The sequence below is a fragment of the Macaca thibetana genome, chromosome 20 (assembly GCF_024542745.1).
Source record: "Macaca thibetana thibetana isolate TM-01 chromosome 20, ASM2454274v1, whole genome shotgun sequence".
NCBI lineage: Eukaryota > Metazoa > Chordata > Mammalia > Primates > Cercopithecidae > Macaca > Macaca thibetana.
This window is the reverse complement of record NC_065597.1, coordinates 17,570,633-17,587,182: the sequence shown is the minus strand read 5'-3', so window position 1 is coordinate 17,587,182 and position 16,550 is coordinate 17,570,633. Positions and strand designations below refer to the sequence as shown.

At 42.6% G+C, this 16,550-nt stretch overlaps 1 protein-coding gene across 2 annotated transcripts in view; it reads left to right on the top strand.

Moving 5' to 3' along the window:
• Positions 1-16,550, top strand: part of RFWD3 (ring finger and WD repeat domain 3) — a 47,588-nt gene that overhangs the window by 24,133 nt on the left and 6,905 nt on the right. For both annotated transcript variants that reach the window (XM_050772700.1, XM_050772701.1), the window contains 5 exons: positions 6,072-6,186; positions 7,425-7,656; positions 11,849-11,999; positions 13,494-13,670; positions 16,218-16,432. In XM_050772700.1, the coding sequence (XP_050628657.1) occupies positions 6,072-6,186; positions 7,425-7,656; positions 11,849-11,999; positions 13,494-13,670; positions 16,218-16,432 (890 nt within the window). The remainder of the gene's footprint in view (positions 1-6,071; positions 6,187-7,424; positions 7,657-11,848; positions 12,000-13,493; positions 13,671-16,217; positions 16,433-16,550) is intronic.

The window sequence follows — 16,550 nt, the reverse complement described above, 5'->3', positions numbered from 1 at the left end:
GCAATGTAAAAAGTTACCAGGATTTTGGAAACACATAAACAGTTGCTAGTAACACCAGTCAGTATATGCTTCAAAAATATTGAAGAACATACACACCATTGAGAAAGGTGCAGGGACATGGGTTCTCTCACACTTTACTGGTTAGGATGTACACAGGCAAAGTCATTTTGAGACATCCTTGGAAATGTGTCTCTAAAGCCTTTGATCTCGTAATAATTGTTCAGGCATTTGTTCTAAAGAAGCATTGAAGAGTGTGTACAAAGATTTACTTAATGAAACTTCATTTAGCATTGTTAAAAATCTAAGGCAAGGGGATTGCTTAGTTGAGTGAATGGTGGTGTGTGCATGAACAGAATACTATACAATGTTGAAATGTGCGTATGTTGTCCTGTGGAAACATGTTATTAGTGTCATTGCATTTTTGTGAACTAGAAAAAGAAAATACAGCTGGTGCAGTGGCTCACTCTTGTAATCCCAGCACTTTGGGAGGCCAAGGCGAAAGGATTGCTTAAGGCAGGGAGTTCAAGACCAACCTGGCCAACATAGTGAGATCCTGTCTCTATTTAAAAATTTTTTTTAAAGAAAGAAAAAAAATACTATAGGTAGTCACTCTACAGATTATTTTAATTTTCTTCCTTGTTTTTACTCATTTGATCCAGCCAGTACTCACTTGTAGCATTTTTAAATAATGGAAGGTGTGTACAGAGTGAAATTTTGTTGAAAAGGCAAAATCTATAGATGTGGCTGTTAAGGGTGATTGTATTTAAAAACAATTCACTGATTACAATAAGCAGTTAGTATACTCTCCAGCCTCATTAGAAAAAGTAAGGAATTTCAAAATGCCAATACAGACTAATAAAACGAACAGCCTTGTACCCAGTTTTATCAAATCTTAGTATTTTACCATATTGCTTTGAGCCTTTTTGAAAAGAAATAGGCTGGGTGTAGTGGCTCATGCCTGTAATCCCAGCACTTTGGAAGGCCGAGGCAGGAGGATTGCTTGAGACCAGGAGTTTGGGACCAGCATGGGCAACATTGTGAGACCTTGTCTCTAGTAAAAATGAAAAAAATTAGCCGTATGTAGTGGTACACACCTGTAGTCTCAGCTACTTAGGAGAGAGGATTTCTTGAGCCCAGGAGGTTGTGGCTGAGCTGTGGTTATGCCATTGCACTGTAGCCTGGGTGACAGAGCAAGACCCTGTATCATAAAAGTAAAAATAAAGATAAATCTGTTGACTAGGTCAGACCTAAGAAGGAAAAAAAGGAAAGAAAATTTTAAAGAAGTAGTAAATTATAGATTCAGTGGAAGGGCCAGGCACGGTGGCTCATGCTTGTAATCCTAGCACTCTGGGAGGCTGAGGTGGGCAGATTGCCTGAGCTCAGGAGTTTGAGACCAGCCTGAGCAACATGGCAAAACCCTGTCTTTACTAAAAATACAAAAAGTTATCTGGATGTGGTGGTGCATGCCTGTAATCCCAGCAAATCAGGAGGCTGAGGCACGAGAAACGCTTGAACCTGGGAGGCAGAGGTTACTGTGAGCCGAAATTGTGCCACTGCACTCCAGCCTGGGCGACAGAGCAAGACTCGCTCAAAAAGAAAAAGTAAAAGGTACACTAGAATTCCATAGAGAACTACTTTCATGAATTAGGTGTTCATCATTCCCAAGAGTGATTCTGTGTTTGATTAGCTATATTTGTATTTGTAAGTTATACATAGTATGATATAGAAAGTTTTGTTTGGGTTTTTGGTTTGTTTGTTTGTTTTGAGATGGAGTTTTGCTCTTGTTGCCCAGGCTAGAGTGCAATGGTGTGATCTTGGCTCACTGCAACTTCTCGCCTCCCAGGTTCAAGCGATTCTCCTGCCTCAGTCTCCCAAGTAGCTGGGATTATAGGTGCCCACCACCATGCCCAGCTAATTTTTTTTGTATTTTTAGTAGAGATGGGGTGTCACCATGTTGGTCAGGCTGGTCTGGAACTCCTGACCTTGTGATCAACCCACCTCGGACTCCCAAAGTGCTGAGATTATAGGCGTGAGGTACCACACCCGTCCAGAAAGTTTTTATACTTTATGCAAATGTTAGTTTATAATTTTTTTCTTCTGTAGCTTGCTTTTTTGCTTAATATTATGCTTTGGGAGTGTGTCCTAGTTGATCCATGGGGCTCTCTTTTTTTTTCTTTTCATTTCAATTTCTTGATAATATTCTAGTTCCCTAGTCAAAATCAATCTGTTTAGGCCAGGCGTGGTGGCTCACACCTGTAATCCCAGCACTTTGGGGGGCTGAGGTGGGCAGATCATCTGAGGTCAGGAGTTCGAGACCAGCCTGGCCAACATGGAGAAACCCCATTTCTACTAAAAATACAAAAAATTAGCTGGGCATGGTGGCATGCACCTGTAGTCCTAGCTACTCGGGAGACTGAGGCAGGAGGATAGCTTGAATCCAGGAGACCGAGGTTTCAGTGAACCCAGATCACACCATTGCACTCCTGCTTGGGCAACAATAGCGAAACTCTTGTCTCAAAAAAAAAAAATTATCTGATTGTATTTTACATTGGTAGACATTTAGGTTGTCTCCACTTGTTAACATTAGCCATGCTGCAGAGAGACAGGTCTAGCAATGGAATTGCTTTATTATAAGGCACATTTAATTTCTGCTTTACCTAAATATTGTCAAATTATTCTTCTAACTTAAACTTTTCTTGTTTAAAAAAACATGAGAGATTTCTCATTTTTTCATACCTTTGTGAATTTTATTTATTTATTTACTTTGAGACAGAGTCTCGCTCTGTCGCCCAGGCTGGAGTGCAGTGGCGCAATCTCAGCTCATTGCAACCTCCGCCTCCTGGGTTTAAGTGATTCTCCTGCCTCAGCCTTATGAGTCGCCGCGACTATAGGTCATGCCACCACGCCTGGCTAATTTTTTGTATTTTTAATAGAGATGGGGTTTCACCATCTTGGCCAGGCTGGTCTTGAACTCTTGACCTCATGATCCACCCACCTCTGCCTCTCAAAGTGCTGGGATTACAGGCGTGAGCTACCACGCCCGGCCAAAAAGAATTTTTTTTAAGACAGGGTCTTGCTCTGTCACAAAGGCCAGAGTGCAGTGGCGCCATCAAACTCCTAGGCTCAAGCAGTTCCCCAGCCTTAGCATCCCATGTAGCTGGAAGTACAGGCACATGCCACCACACCTGACTCATAATTTACTAAGTAGTATATTTTTCTGTTCAAATTTTCATTGCTACTTCTATCCTTAATTAAGTTTCCAGCTGGGTGCATTGGCTCACGCCTGTAATCCCAGTACTTTGGGAGGCCGAGGCGGGCAGATCACGAGGTCAAAAGTTCGAGACCAGCCTGACCAACATGGTGAAACCCTGTCTCTACTAAGAATACAAAAATTAGCTGGGCGTGGTGGCACACACCTGTAATCCCAGCTACTCGGGAGGCGGAGGCAGGAGAATCGCTTGAAACCGGGAGGAGGCGGAGGTTGCAGTGAGCCGAGATCACGCCACTGCACTCCAGCCTGGGCAACAGAGAGAGATTTCATTTCAAAAAAAAAAAAAAAAATTAAGTTTCCATGTATGAATGGGCTACAGTAGTCCCCTGTTAGCCACAAGGAATACATTCCAGGAGCCCCCAGTGAATGCCTGAAACCAGTGTATGTTTTTTCCTATACATACAAACCTAAAGGTTAATTTATAAATTAGGAACAGTAAGAGATTAACAACAATAAATGATAATAAAATAAAGCAATTATACCAATATACTAATAAATTATGTGAATGTGTTCTTAATCTCTCTCTCAACATATCTCAAGTTTTGTGGGTTGTGGTTGATCACAGATACCGAAAACCGTGGAAAATGAAACTAGATAAGGGGACACTACTGTACTCTTTTGTTCCACGGTCTTTTTGTTAATTCTTTCTCCAATATTCCAAGTTATAATTTATTGTAGCTTTAATATATGTCACCCCAGTTTGTTCTGCAAAAGTGCTTTGTTCTGCAAAAGGTTTTTTTGCTATTTTTGTCATTGTTCTTCATATTAATTTTTAAAAATTAATTTGTTAAGTTCCATGAAAAAACTTTGGGATGTTGATTGAAATTGCATTAAAAAATTATTGTGGAGTAACTTGAGAAGTACCATATTTGTGATAGTGAGTCTTTTCAGTCATGAACTTTATGTAATATCCTTCCATTTATTTACTGTTTTCTTGTGTCTTTCACAAGTATTTTGCTTCATAAAGGTCCTACCTAGCCTTTTACTTTACATAATGACCTTTGGGTCAATGACAGATTATATACACGATGGTGGCCCCCTAAGATTATAATGGAACTGAAAATTCTGTTACGTAAGTGATGTCGTAATCATTGAAATGTCTTAGCGCGCCGGGCGTGGTGGCTCACACCTGTAATCCCAGCACTTTGGGAGGCCGAGGCAGGTGGATCACTTGAGGCCAGGAGTTTGAGAACAGCCTGGGCAACATGGTGAAACCTTGTCTCTACTAAAAATGTAAAAATTAGCTGGGTATGGTGGCAGGCGCTTGTCATCTCAGTTACTCGGGAGGCTGAGGCAAGGGAATCTCTTGAACCCGGGGGCGAATGTAGCAGTGAGCCTGGATCACGCCACTGCACTCCAGCCTGGGCAACGGAGCGAGACTCAGGCAAAAAAAAAAAAAAAAAAAAAAAAAAAAAAAAAATCTTACCTCAATGCATTACGTTTTCTGTGTTTAGATACATAAGTACCATTATATTACAGTTGCCTACAGTATTCAGATTCAGTATGGTAACATACTATACACGTTTGTAGCCTGGGAGCAGCAGTATATAGCTTAGGTGTGTAGTAGGCTATACTGTATAGGTTTCTGTAAGTACATTCTGTAATGTTCACATGACGAAATCGCCTAACAACACATTTCTCAGAACATGCCCGCATCATTAAGCTGCACATGACTCTATTTCTAGATTGCTGTTAAAATTGTTGTGAATAAAATTTTCTAACTTACATTTACTAATCAGTTATCTGATATGGGGACTGCTGTTGATCTAATCTTTTTGGTCTTGAGTCCAGCAGCCTTGCTAAACTGTAATCATTTGTGGGTTCTCTTAAATTTGCCGTAAAAATTAATAAGGACAGCTTTATCTCTTCTAATTTTCATGTCTTTTTCTTGCATATCTTACTGGAATGGAATTCTGTCTTTGCATTTCATATTTTGAGACTTTTTAGGTACATACAAATGTATGACTGTTATTCTTGGTGATTGTGTCCTTTTATGATGCATTGTTCCTCGTTAAGCCTTTTTTTTTTTTTTGTGACGGAGTCTTGCTCTGTCGCCCAGGCTGGAGTGCAGTGGCCGGATCTCAGCTCACTGCAAGCTCCGCCTCCTGGGTTCACGCCATTCTCCTGCCTCAGCCTCCCGAGTAGCTGGGACTACAGGCGCCCGCCACCTCGCCCGGCTAGTTTTTTGTATTTTTTAGTAGAGACGGGGTTTCACCGTGTCAGCCAGGATGGTCTCGATCTCCTGACCTTGTGATCCGCCCATCTCGGCCTCCCAAAGTGCTGGGATTACAGGCTTGAGCCACCGCGCCTGGCCTCGTTATGCCTATTTATGCTTTTTCATTAATTCTAATTGGTCTTTCTTTCGTTAGCATTCGCTTGATGTCTACTTTTGCTCTTTTTTTAACTTCACATTCTTTTTTGGGTTATATTATTTGAGTATCATGAACAACCAACAGCTTACTGTTTTCTTAATCCAGTAACTTGGCCTTTTAACATGTCAGTTTAATCTTTTATAATTTGCCTTAGCTAAACACTAGATTAGCTCTGTTCTCTCGTTTTGCCTGTGGCATTTTTAGTCGTAGTCAAATTTTCTAGTAGTAGTCAGATTCCTGACCATCAGTCCCTGCTTACCCCAAAATCTGTCTCTGGAGAGATTTTTCTCTTTTTATGTTTTATTCACTATCATAACATATTTACAGCAAAGAATATGCATCATAGCATGAACTTTATTCTGCCATCTTGATGGGAAGTCTTCTGTAGCCTTCCTAATCCCCAGTTGTTGCTGGCTTTCCCCCCCTAGTTCCCTACTGAAGGAACAGATGCTAAGGAAGCAGGCCGAGTTAGAATCAGCACAGTGCCGACTCCAACTGCAGGTCCTCACTGATGAGTGCACTAGGCTTCAAAGCCGTGTTCAGGTATGTTTATCCTTTCTAACCCAAATAACTTTTGGAATAGGAATGGAAGAGGAATCTAAATGCTACTTATGTTCATCTCAGAAATAAATAGGATTTGCCAAGTTATTTAGGAAATAAACATGACCAACTGCTTATTTTATTTCTGATTAGGGCATCTGTTCAAAACTTACTACACACTTTATAATGAAATCTACTATAGTCTGAATTTTATTTTTATTTTTTTATTTTTTTGAGATAGAGTCTCACTCTGTCACCTAGGCTGGAGTGCAGTGATGTGATCTTGGCTCACTGCAACCTCTGCCTCCTGGGTTCAAGCGGTTCTCCTGCCTCAGTCTCAGCATTTCAAGGAGCTGGGATTACAGGCGCCCACCACCATGCCCACTTAATTTTTGTACTTTTAGTAGTGACAGGGTTTCACTATGTTGGCCGGGCTAGTCTCGAACTCCTGACCTCAGGTGATCCACCCGCCTTGGCTTCCCAAAGTTCTGGGATTACAGGCGTAAGCACTGCACCTGGCCTTACAGTCTGAATTTTAGAAAAAATTAAATAGCCAACCAAGAATTCCAAACTTGTTTAAGTAAATCTACCAATAAAATGAGGGCTTTACCAGGAGTTTGAAGGTTACAGTGAGCTGTGATCGCACTACTGCACTCCAGCCTGGATGCCATGGATGACGGAGTGAGACCCTGTCTGCTTTTTTTTTTTTTAAATGACTTTAAACAAAACCATCATTAAGGACTTTCAACCCTCATATTATGATTCTGTGCTCTCCTTATTTCACTTGTTGACATACTGTAAAAAATCAGCAGTTCTGGCCAGGTGCGGTGGCTTACGCCTATAATCCCAGCACTTTGGGAGGCCAAGGCGGATGGATCACCTGAGGTCAGGAGTTCAAGACCAGTCTGGCCAACATGGTGAAACCCCATCTCTACTAAAAATATTTAAAAATTAGCTGGGTATGGTAGTGGGCACCTGTAATCCCAGCTACTCAGGAGGCTGAGGCAGAAGGGCCTGAACCCAGGAGATGGAGGTTGCAGTGAGCCAACATGGTTCCACTGCACTCCTGGGTGACAGAGTAAGACTCCATCTCAAAAAAAAAAAACTCGGCAGTTCTCTAGAATTTATGTTAACATTTTCATGTAATGGATAAGAAATCTTCTATATAAGATCAAGGAATTGTGTTTGAGGGGAATATCAAATTAAAAAGCTTTGTATTTATAAAATCTTTTTCATTTTAGGACTTGCAAAAGCTTATGTCACATCAAAATCAGAATTTACAGCAACCCAGGGGCTCCCAAGCATGGGTCCTGAGCTGCTCACCCTCCAGCCAGGACCAGCACAAGCACAAGTACCACTTCCAAAAGACCTTCACAGTATCTCAGGCAGGAAACTGCCGGATCATGGCATACTGTGATGCTCTGAGCTGCCTGGTGATATCACAGCCTTCTCCTCAGGCCTCTTTTCTTCCAGGTAAAGAGTCTAGAACCTCAGCTTTCATGTTCTTTATTAGACTCCATGTGTTTATTTCCTTGCTCTTTTGGAAAATTCAAGACTCAAGGCTCACCAAATCACCTTTCCCTCTCAGTTCCTTGTTAATGCAAGTACCCCAGGGTGCAGCAAAGATGTCTTTACTGTCTATTAACTTCATTCTGTAAATTTATTAACCAAGAGGGTAGAAATACTGATAACCATGACAAAGCAGATGGTGAGGTCCTTGGAAGTGTAGGTTACTGATAGAGTCCAAGAAGTCCTATTCAACTTACAGATTCTTTTTAGACTGGAAATGTTTGACAGAACACTACCCTAAGGGTAGTTCAAGGTGAAACAAAATTTAACACTTATTTTCAGTAGTGTTCAAGTTAACAATTTCCAAATAAGAGAGTTTAAGGAGTACACTGACTATTAATGCTAGATTAATTTTCTCTCAACATATTTTGTGCTTTTTGGCCAGGCGCGGTGGCTCAAGCCTGTAATCCCAGCACTTTGGGAGACCGAGACGGGTGGATCACGAGGTCAGGAGATCGAGACCATCCTGGCTAACACGGTGAAACCCCGTCTCTACTAGAAAATACAAAAAAAACTAGCTGGGTGAGGTGGCGGGCGCCTGTAGTCCCAGCTACTCGGGAGGCTGAGGCAGGAGAATGGCGTGGACCCGGGAGGCGGAGCTTGCAGTGAGCTGAGATCGGGCCACTGCACTCCAGCCTGGGAGACAGAGCAAGACTCCGTCTCAAAAAAAAAAACAAAAACAAAAACAAAACATATTTTGTGCTTTTTAAGCTTTATTTTAGGTTTTCTAAATGTTGAAATCCAAGTCTTTTCAAATGCTCAATTAAATCATTTCTAAATCTTGCAGATGTTTCTTTCTGCTGTCTTTAGCATAAGATTTCTGCCAACTGGAAGACCCCTTTGCTTTAACATGGTTTTATAATGGTCCTTTATCCCATCTAAGTTTTTAATAAAAAGATTTGTCATCAAATAGAACCAACAAATTGGAAAAATAACTATTTTCTAATGTTTCCCAAATTGGGAATGTGTTCTGTTCTTTTTTTTTTTTTTTTTTTTTTTTTTTTTTTTTGAGACGGAGTCTCGCTCTGTCGCCCGGGTTGGAGTGCAGTGGCCGGACCTCAGCTTACTGCAAGCTCCGCCTCCCGGGTTCCCGCCATTCTCCTGCCTCAGCCTCCCGAGTAGCTGGGACCACAGGCGCCCAACACCTCGCCCAGCTAGTTTTTTTTTTTGTATTTTTAGTAGAGACAGGGTTTCACCGTATTAGCCAGGATGGTCTCGATCTCCTGACCTCGTGATCCGCCCGTCTCGGCCTCCCAAAGTGCTGGGATTACAGGCTTGAGCCACCGCGCCCGGCCCTGTTCTTTTTTTCTTAACGTGTCCATTCCAGTCCGCTTGATAGTGTGCTGGTGCTGATTTGTCCTTGTTCCCCTTAATGATAAACTTGGTGTGTATTTCTGTTACCTTGTTGATTTTTTTTTTTTCTTTTTTTTTCCTTTTCTTTTCTTTTTGAGATGGAGTCTCGCTCTGTTGCGCAGGCTGGAGTTCAGTGTTGTGATCTCAGCTCACTGGAACCTCTGCCTCCTGGGTTCAAGAGATTCTCCTGCCTCAGCCTCCTGAGCAGCTGAGACTACAGGTGCATGCCACCATGCCTAGTTAATTTTTGTATTTGAGGGTTTTAACATTTTGGTCAGGCTGGTCTCAAACTCCTGACCTCAGGTGATCCACCCATCTTGGGCTCTCAAAGTACTGGGATTATAGGCATGAGCCACCATGCCCAGCGACCTTGTTGATTTAAAGCCTATACCTGCACCTGCACCCACCCCCACCCCTTGCTTTTTTTTTCCCCCTCTCTGGCTGTCCTAATTCTGCTGGAAGAAAGTGCAATAAGCCACGTACTTGGTTCCCTGGAGAAGCTGAAGCTGTCTTGAATCTAGGATTTGATTAATTTTTAAAGAATTTAACTCAACTGGGCACAGTGGCTCATGCCTATAATCCCAGCACCTTGGGAGGCCAAGGCGAGAGGATCGTTTGGGCCCAGGAGTATGAGACCAGTCTGGGCAACATAGTGAGACTCCATCGCTATAAAAAAAAAAAAATTTTTTTTAACTAGGTTGGTGTGGTGGCACACCTCTCTGGTCCCAGCTACTTGGGAGGCTGAGTTGGGAGGATCCCTTGAGCCTAGGAGATCAAGGCTGCTGTGAGCCGTGATGGTGCCACTGTACCTTAGCATTGGTGATAGAGTGAGACCCTGTTTATATATATAACTTAGTTAAAAATAAATGTTATAGCCTAGTAAGAGAACAGAATAACAAATAGTTTTCAAAGGTTATTGGTTTTTGTTGGTTATTTTTACCCCTTTCGGGAATGTGGGTACTTGAATTGTCATCGGTCTCATTTCGGACAGATGTGACATATCTTGACTGACATATTATTTATTTTCATTCTCTATTGTTCACTGTTCCTTCTGCATCTAGAGTGTGGTTCTAGTGAAATATTCTCTCTCAACAGCTTTATTGAAGTATAATTGACAGTAAACTGTACATATTTAAAGTATACAATTTGATTACTTTTCACATATGTAATACACCCCTGAAACCATCACTACAATCAAGATAACTTTAATTTTTTTTTGACACAAGATCAAGTTATATCTCCCAGGCTGGAATGCAGGGAGGGGTGTGATCTCAGCTCATTACAACCTCCACCTCCTGGGCTCAAGTCATCCTTCCACCTCAGCCTCTCGAGTAACTGGGAGTACAGGCTCGCCCCACTATGCCCAGCTAATTCTCATATTTTTTGTAGCGACAGGATTTCACCATATTTCCCAGGCTGGTCTCGAACTCATAAGCTCGAGCAAGCCATCCACCTCAGCCTCCCAAAGTGCTGGGATTCCAGGCATAAGCTACCACGCTTGGCCATGAACATATGTATTACCCCAAAAGTTTCCCTATGGCCTTTTATAATCTCACCTGCCCCTCCCTCCTCTCCCATCCCCGGCAGTCACTGCTTTTTGTCACTACAGATGAGTTTGCATTTCCTAGAATTTTACATAATTGGAATCATACAGTGTTAACCATTTTTTGGTCTGACTTCTTTCTCACTGCATGATTTTTTATTGTAGTATATGTTAGTAGTTAATTCCTTTTTAATGGATAGTATTCCATCATACCTGTATACAGTAGGTTTGTTTATCCATTTCCCTGGACGTTTGAAATGGGTTATACTTTTTCTTTTTCTTTTTCTTTTTTTTCCTTCTTTTCATTGTCATGAGGCAAGCGTGGGTTGTACTCTCTTTTCTCTTCTCTCTCTCTCCCCTCTCCCCTCTCCCCTCTCCTCTCTCCTCTCTCCTCTCTTCTCTCTTCCTCTTCCTCTTCCTCTTCCTCTTCCTCTTCCCTTCTCTGACAAGTTTTGCTCTGGTTACCCAGGCTGGAGTGTAGGGTGCAATCTCGACTCACTGCAACCTCCGCCTCCCAGGTTCAAGCGACTCTCCTGCCTCAACCTCCCGAGTAGCTGAGATTACAGGAACTTGCCACCACGCCTGGCTAATTTTTTGTATTTTTAGTAGAGACAGGGTTTCACTGTGTTGACCAGGCTTGTCTTGAATTCCTGACCTCAGGTAATCCACCTGCCTTGGCCTCCCAAAGGTTTGGGATTACAGAGGTGAGACACCACGCCCGGCCTGGGTTGTACTTTTTTAAATAAATCATAGGCTGGGCGCAGTGGCTCATGCCTGTAATCCCAGCACTTCGGGAGGCTAAGTCGAGCAGATCACTTGAGGCCAAGAGTTCGAAACCAGCCTGGCCAATACAGTGAAACCCCATGTCTACCAAAAAATACAAAGTTAGCCGGGCGTGGTGGCGCGTGCCTGTAATCCCAGCTGCTCGAGAGGCTGAGGCAGGAGAATTGCTTGAACCCAGGAGGCAGAGGTTGTAGTGAGCCAAGATTATGCACTGCTTTTTAGGCTGGGCGACAGAGTGAGACCCTGTCTCAAAAATAAATGAATAAATTATAACACTGGAGAATTGTCGTTTGACCAGCTGGTTCCCAGGGACTTATATGCGAAGAAAGGTGTACGAAGAAGCTACTTGAAAAAGTAGTTTGCATTGCCCTAGGTTCACTTTCAGTGATCTGTTTCATACTATTTTGCCTTTGGCAGGCTTTGGTGTTAAGATGTTGAGTACTGCCAACATGAGAAGCAGTCAGTACATTCCGATGCATGGCAAACAGATCCGTGGACTGGCTTTTAGCAGTTACTCCAGAGGCTTGCTACTCTCTGCTTCCCTAGACAACACTATTAAACTGACCAGGTGAGTGATTTGGGGAGGAAGGTGGAGACTGGGCTGTTTGGTGTTGAGTAGCATGGAATTAGTATCAGTGTTATGATGACCTTAGCTCTTTTTTTTTGGTCTGAGACTGTGTCTTCTGAGATCTATTTAAAATACATTGCTTTTAGAAGTGGGCACAGCAGGTTACAAAACTGTGTTTCTTATTTCTTTAAAATTATATATATTACAAAAAATATCTTAAGCATATTTTAAGGAGATGAGAATAAAACTCTAAAGTTGGTGGAGGCCAGCCGTGGTGGCTCACACCTGTAATCTTAGCACTTTGGGAGGCGAGGCAGGCGGATCATCTGAGGGTCAGGGGTTTGAGACCAGCCTGGCCAACATGGTGAAACCCGTCTTTACTAAAAATACAAAGATTAGCTGGGCATGGTGTCAGAAACCTGTAATCCTAGCTACCAGGGAGGCTGAGGCAGGAGAATCACTTGAACCTGAGAAGTGGAGGTTGCAATGAGCCAAGATCAAGCTACTGCACTCCAGCCTGGGTGACAGAGCAAGGCTGTGTCTCAAAAAAAAATAGTAAATGAATAAATACATAAATAAATAAATAAAATTTAAAAATAAAGTTTGTGGAATGACAGGATGGAGGGAGCTTTGGTACCTGACATCAGAGTCACCATACTAGGTCGGTACTGTTTACTCCTAGTCCTGGCCTGTTTCTCCTAGTCCTGGTCTGTTACCTGGACAATTCTGTGTAACAGAGATGTTCACCAAGCACTTACTGCCCTTGGGTACCATGATGACTTCTTTTATACCCTTACTTAGTTACAGTGTTTTATCTGTCACATGCTCTGTGAGTACTGTGAACCAGATGTGAGTGTGCTCCATGCCTTTATAAGTATTGTTTTAAAAATAAGGTAGAAAAATGTTACATACCAAAGTGTTGGTTGGATTTTTATTTATTTATTTATTTACGTATTTATTTTTGAGAGAGAGAGAGAGTCTTGCTCTGTCACCCAGGCTGGAGTGCAGCGGCGCAATCTCGGCTCACTACAACCTCCTCCTCCCGGGTTCAAGTGGTTCTCCTGCCTCAGCCTCCCGAGTAGCTGGGATTACAGATGCACGCCACCACACCTGGCTAACTTTTGTATTTTTAGTAGAGATGGGGTTTCGCCACGTTGGCCAGGCTGGTCTCAAATTCCTGACCTCAAGTGATCTGTCTGCCTCAGACTTCCAAACTATGGGATTACAGGCATGAGCCACCATGCCCAGCCCCTTTAATTTATTATTTTACTTCTTTACAACTCAAGAGGAAAACCTGTGACCCCCAAAACAAATGTTATGGAATTTAAAGGAGTTACCTGGGCAGATCCTAGAAAAAATAGGAAATCCAGATAGTTTGGTTATATGAGTGTGTTCTCGGTAAGGGTTAATGATCATTTAAATGATAATCTTTACATCTTTGTCATGTATTTGATTTTCTTAATGCAGTTGTAAAAGTCTTTTGTAACTCCACAGCCTGGAGACAAATACCGTGGTCCAGACTTACAATGCTGGACGTCCTGTCTGGAGCTGTTGCTGGTGTCTTGATGAGACTAACTACATCTATGCTGGACTGGCCAATGGTTCAATTCTGGTATATGACGTGCGGAACACGAGCAGTCATGTGCAGGAGTTAGTAGCTCAGAAAGCCAGGTAGGGAGCCACTCACTCTTTTCCTGGTGGTAGCAACTGTCTCTTGGCTTATTATTGTGTTAATCGTCTCCTCAGAGGGTGTTACACAGTTGGTCAGAAATCCTTACAGTTTTTGAAGATCCACTTGATCTCACTTGAGAATTAATAACATTCTTGTTAACAAGAGTTTGTATTCATGATATTTCATAGGACAGAGAGTTTTGGTACAAGTATAGCCAGGTTCATAGTCAGTAATCATCTAACATGGCAAAACAGAGTCAGATCTATGTTCAGAACCTAGCTCCACTACTTAGAAGTTGTGTGACCTTAGTTGTGTTTCTTGGCCCATGGTGAGCTTAATCTGTAAAATCTGGTCCATATAGACTTGCTTTAATAGCCACATGTCACCGGGCGCGGTGGCTCACGCCTGTAATCCCAGCACTTTGGGAAGACAAGATGGATAGATCACGAGGTCAGGAATTCGAGACCAGCCTGACCAACATGGTGAAACCCTGTCTGTACTAAAAATTCAAAAAAAAATTAGGCATGCATGGTGGCGCATGCCTGTAATCCCAGCTACTCAGGAGACTGAGGCAGAAGAATCTCTTCAATCTAGGAGGTGGAGGTTGCAGTGAGCTGAGATCGCACCATTGCACTCCAACCTGGATGACAGAGATGCCGTCTCAAAAAAAAAAATAGCCACGTGTCTAGCACATAGGAAGAGCTCAGTTAAGGATAGCATAATCAAAAGTGATTTAAAACTTCCCTAATCCAAAGCTAAACCAACTTGTTTGAAGATACTGTATTATTATTATTTATCATTTAATCCAGTTGTGAGATTGAGAAGTTTATAAAGTCAGCCCAAGTTCTGAGGATGGATGGCCACCAGCACCACTCTGTTTTAGAATGTGTTGAGCTGCCCTGTATGTATGAAGTTCTCAGAAGGGGAGTAGGGTCTGTGTCCTGACCAAAATGAAAAGTATCTTAACAGATAATTTATGTTTCCAATTGGATATATTAAGAGCAAGGAGAGCCAAACATAAAGATATCACTAAAGTAATAATTATTTACTGAAACCTAGGCCCAAATAGAGTAGACAGTAAAATACGGCAAGGTTTTTTTGTTTGTTTGTTTTTGGTGGTGGTGGTGGTGGTGGTTTTTTATTTTTTTAAGACGGTGTGTCACTCTCACCCAGGCTAGCGTGCAGTGGCACAGTCTTGGCTCACTGCATCCTCCACCTCCCGAGTAGCTGGGACTACCAACATGCGCCACCACACCTGACTAACTTTTATATTTTTAGTAGAGATGGGGTTTCACCATGTTGGCCAGGCTAGTCTCAAACCTCAAGTGATTCTCCCACCTCGACTTCCCAAAGTGCTGGGATTACAGGTGTGATCCACCATGCCCAGCCAAACACGGCAAGTTTTAAAATAGCAAGAAAAAAATACTTGTATGTATTGTTCATTTTTATTTGTGTTTACTTTGATTACCTTTATTGTGACAGGGAAAATGAAATAAAACAGGCAAGTAGACTTTGGCAACTTTGGCATGAACGAGTTCACAGCAGAAATGAGTTCATAGGAACACAGTCTGAAGGAGGATATTTCTGAGAGAATTCTTGGCGCATAGTCCTGGTCATATGCTTGCAGAAGGAAATATAGAAAATCTAAAACAGTCCTGTTTCTGAATTAAAATGTAGCTGCTTTTAGCTGTATTTTAATTGTGGGGTCTGTCATCTACAACTTGGGATCTTTATTTTGTTATGTATATAAGCTTTGTTTCTTTCCTGACTTTTCTCATGTGGCTAAACCCATTTCCAGAAGCTTCACATCAGTCAAGCTTCCTAGTAATTGTGATCTTGTATCCCTTAAATTTCCTAGTTCTTTTTTTTTTTTTTTTTTTTTTTTTTTTTTTTTTTTTTTGAGATGGAGTCTTGCTCTGTCTCCTGGGCTGGAGTGCAGTGGCCAGATCTCAGCTCACTGCAAGCTCCGCCTCCCAGGTATACGCCATTCTCCTGCCTCAGCCTCCCGTGTAGCTGGGACTACAGGCGCCCGCCACCTCGCCCAGCTAGTTTTTTGTATTTTTTAGTAGAGACAGGGTTTCACCGTGTTAGCCAGGATGGTCTTGATCTCCTGACCTCGTGATCCGCGCGTCTTGGCCTCCCAAAGTGCTGGGCCTAGTTCTTTTTTTCCTTTTCTTTTTTTTTTCCTTTTTGTGGAGAACGGGGTCTCGCTATATTACCCAGGCAGGTCTCAAACTCCTAGGCTCAAGCTATCCTACCGCCTCTGCCTCCCTGAGAGCTGGGGTTACAGTCGTAAGCCACCGCGCCCAGCTTTCCTTTTCTTCTAGAGCATCTAGTATCTCCCCTGAAATCAGTTTCAGAATATTATATGATGTCCTTTTGTTTCTACAGAGAGGGTTGCTAATTTTTATCAGATGTCAGAGGATAGTGACTAAAGGTGTTTAACCTCTGTAGAGGTGGGAATGTGCTTGAGGGTTACTGGTAGTGGGGTCTGGAGCCGTCCGAGTTTTGGAATGTGAGATACAGTTTCCTTACTTTCCTTTCAGATGCCCACTGGTCTCCTTGTCATACATGTCCAGAGCTGCCTCAGCTGCATTTCCATATGGTGGGGTGCTGGCTGGAACCTTGGAGGATGCTTCATTCTGGGAACAGAAAACGGACTTTTCTCATTGGCCTCATGTACTGCCCTTGGAGCCAGGGGGCTGCATAGACTTCCAGACAGAGAACAGCTCCCGGCACTGTCTTGTGACCTACAGGCCTGGTGAGTAGTACTGGGGTCTTCTATGGTTTATTTGGGAGCACAGTGGTAGAGAAGAGGGAAGGAGAGTTCGATCCTACCCTTTGGGTGGCTGTGGTACTGCTCACAGACTAACAAGATA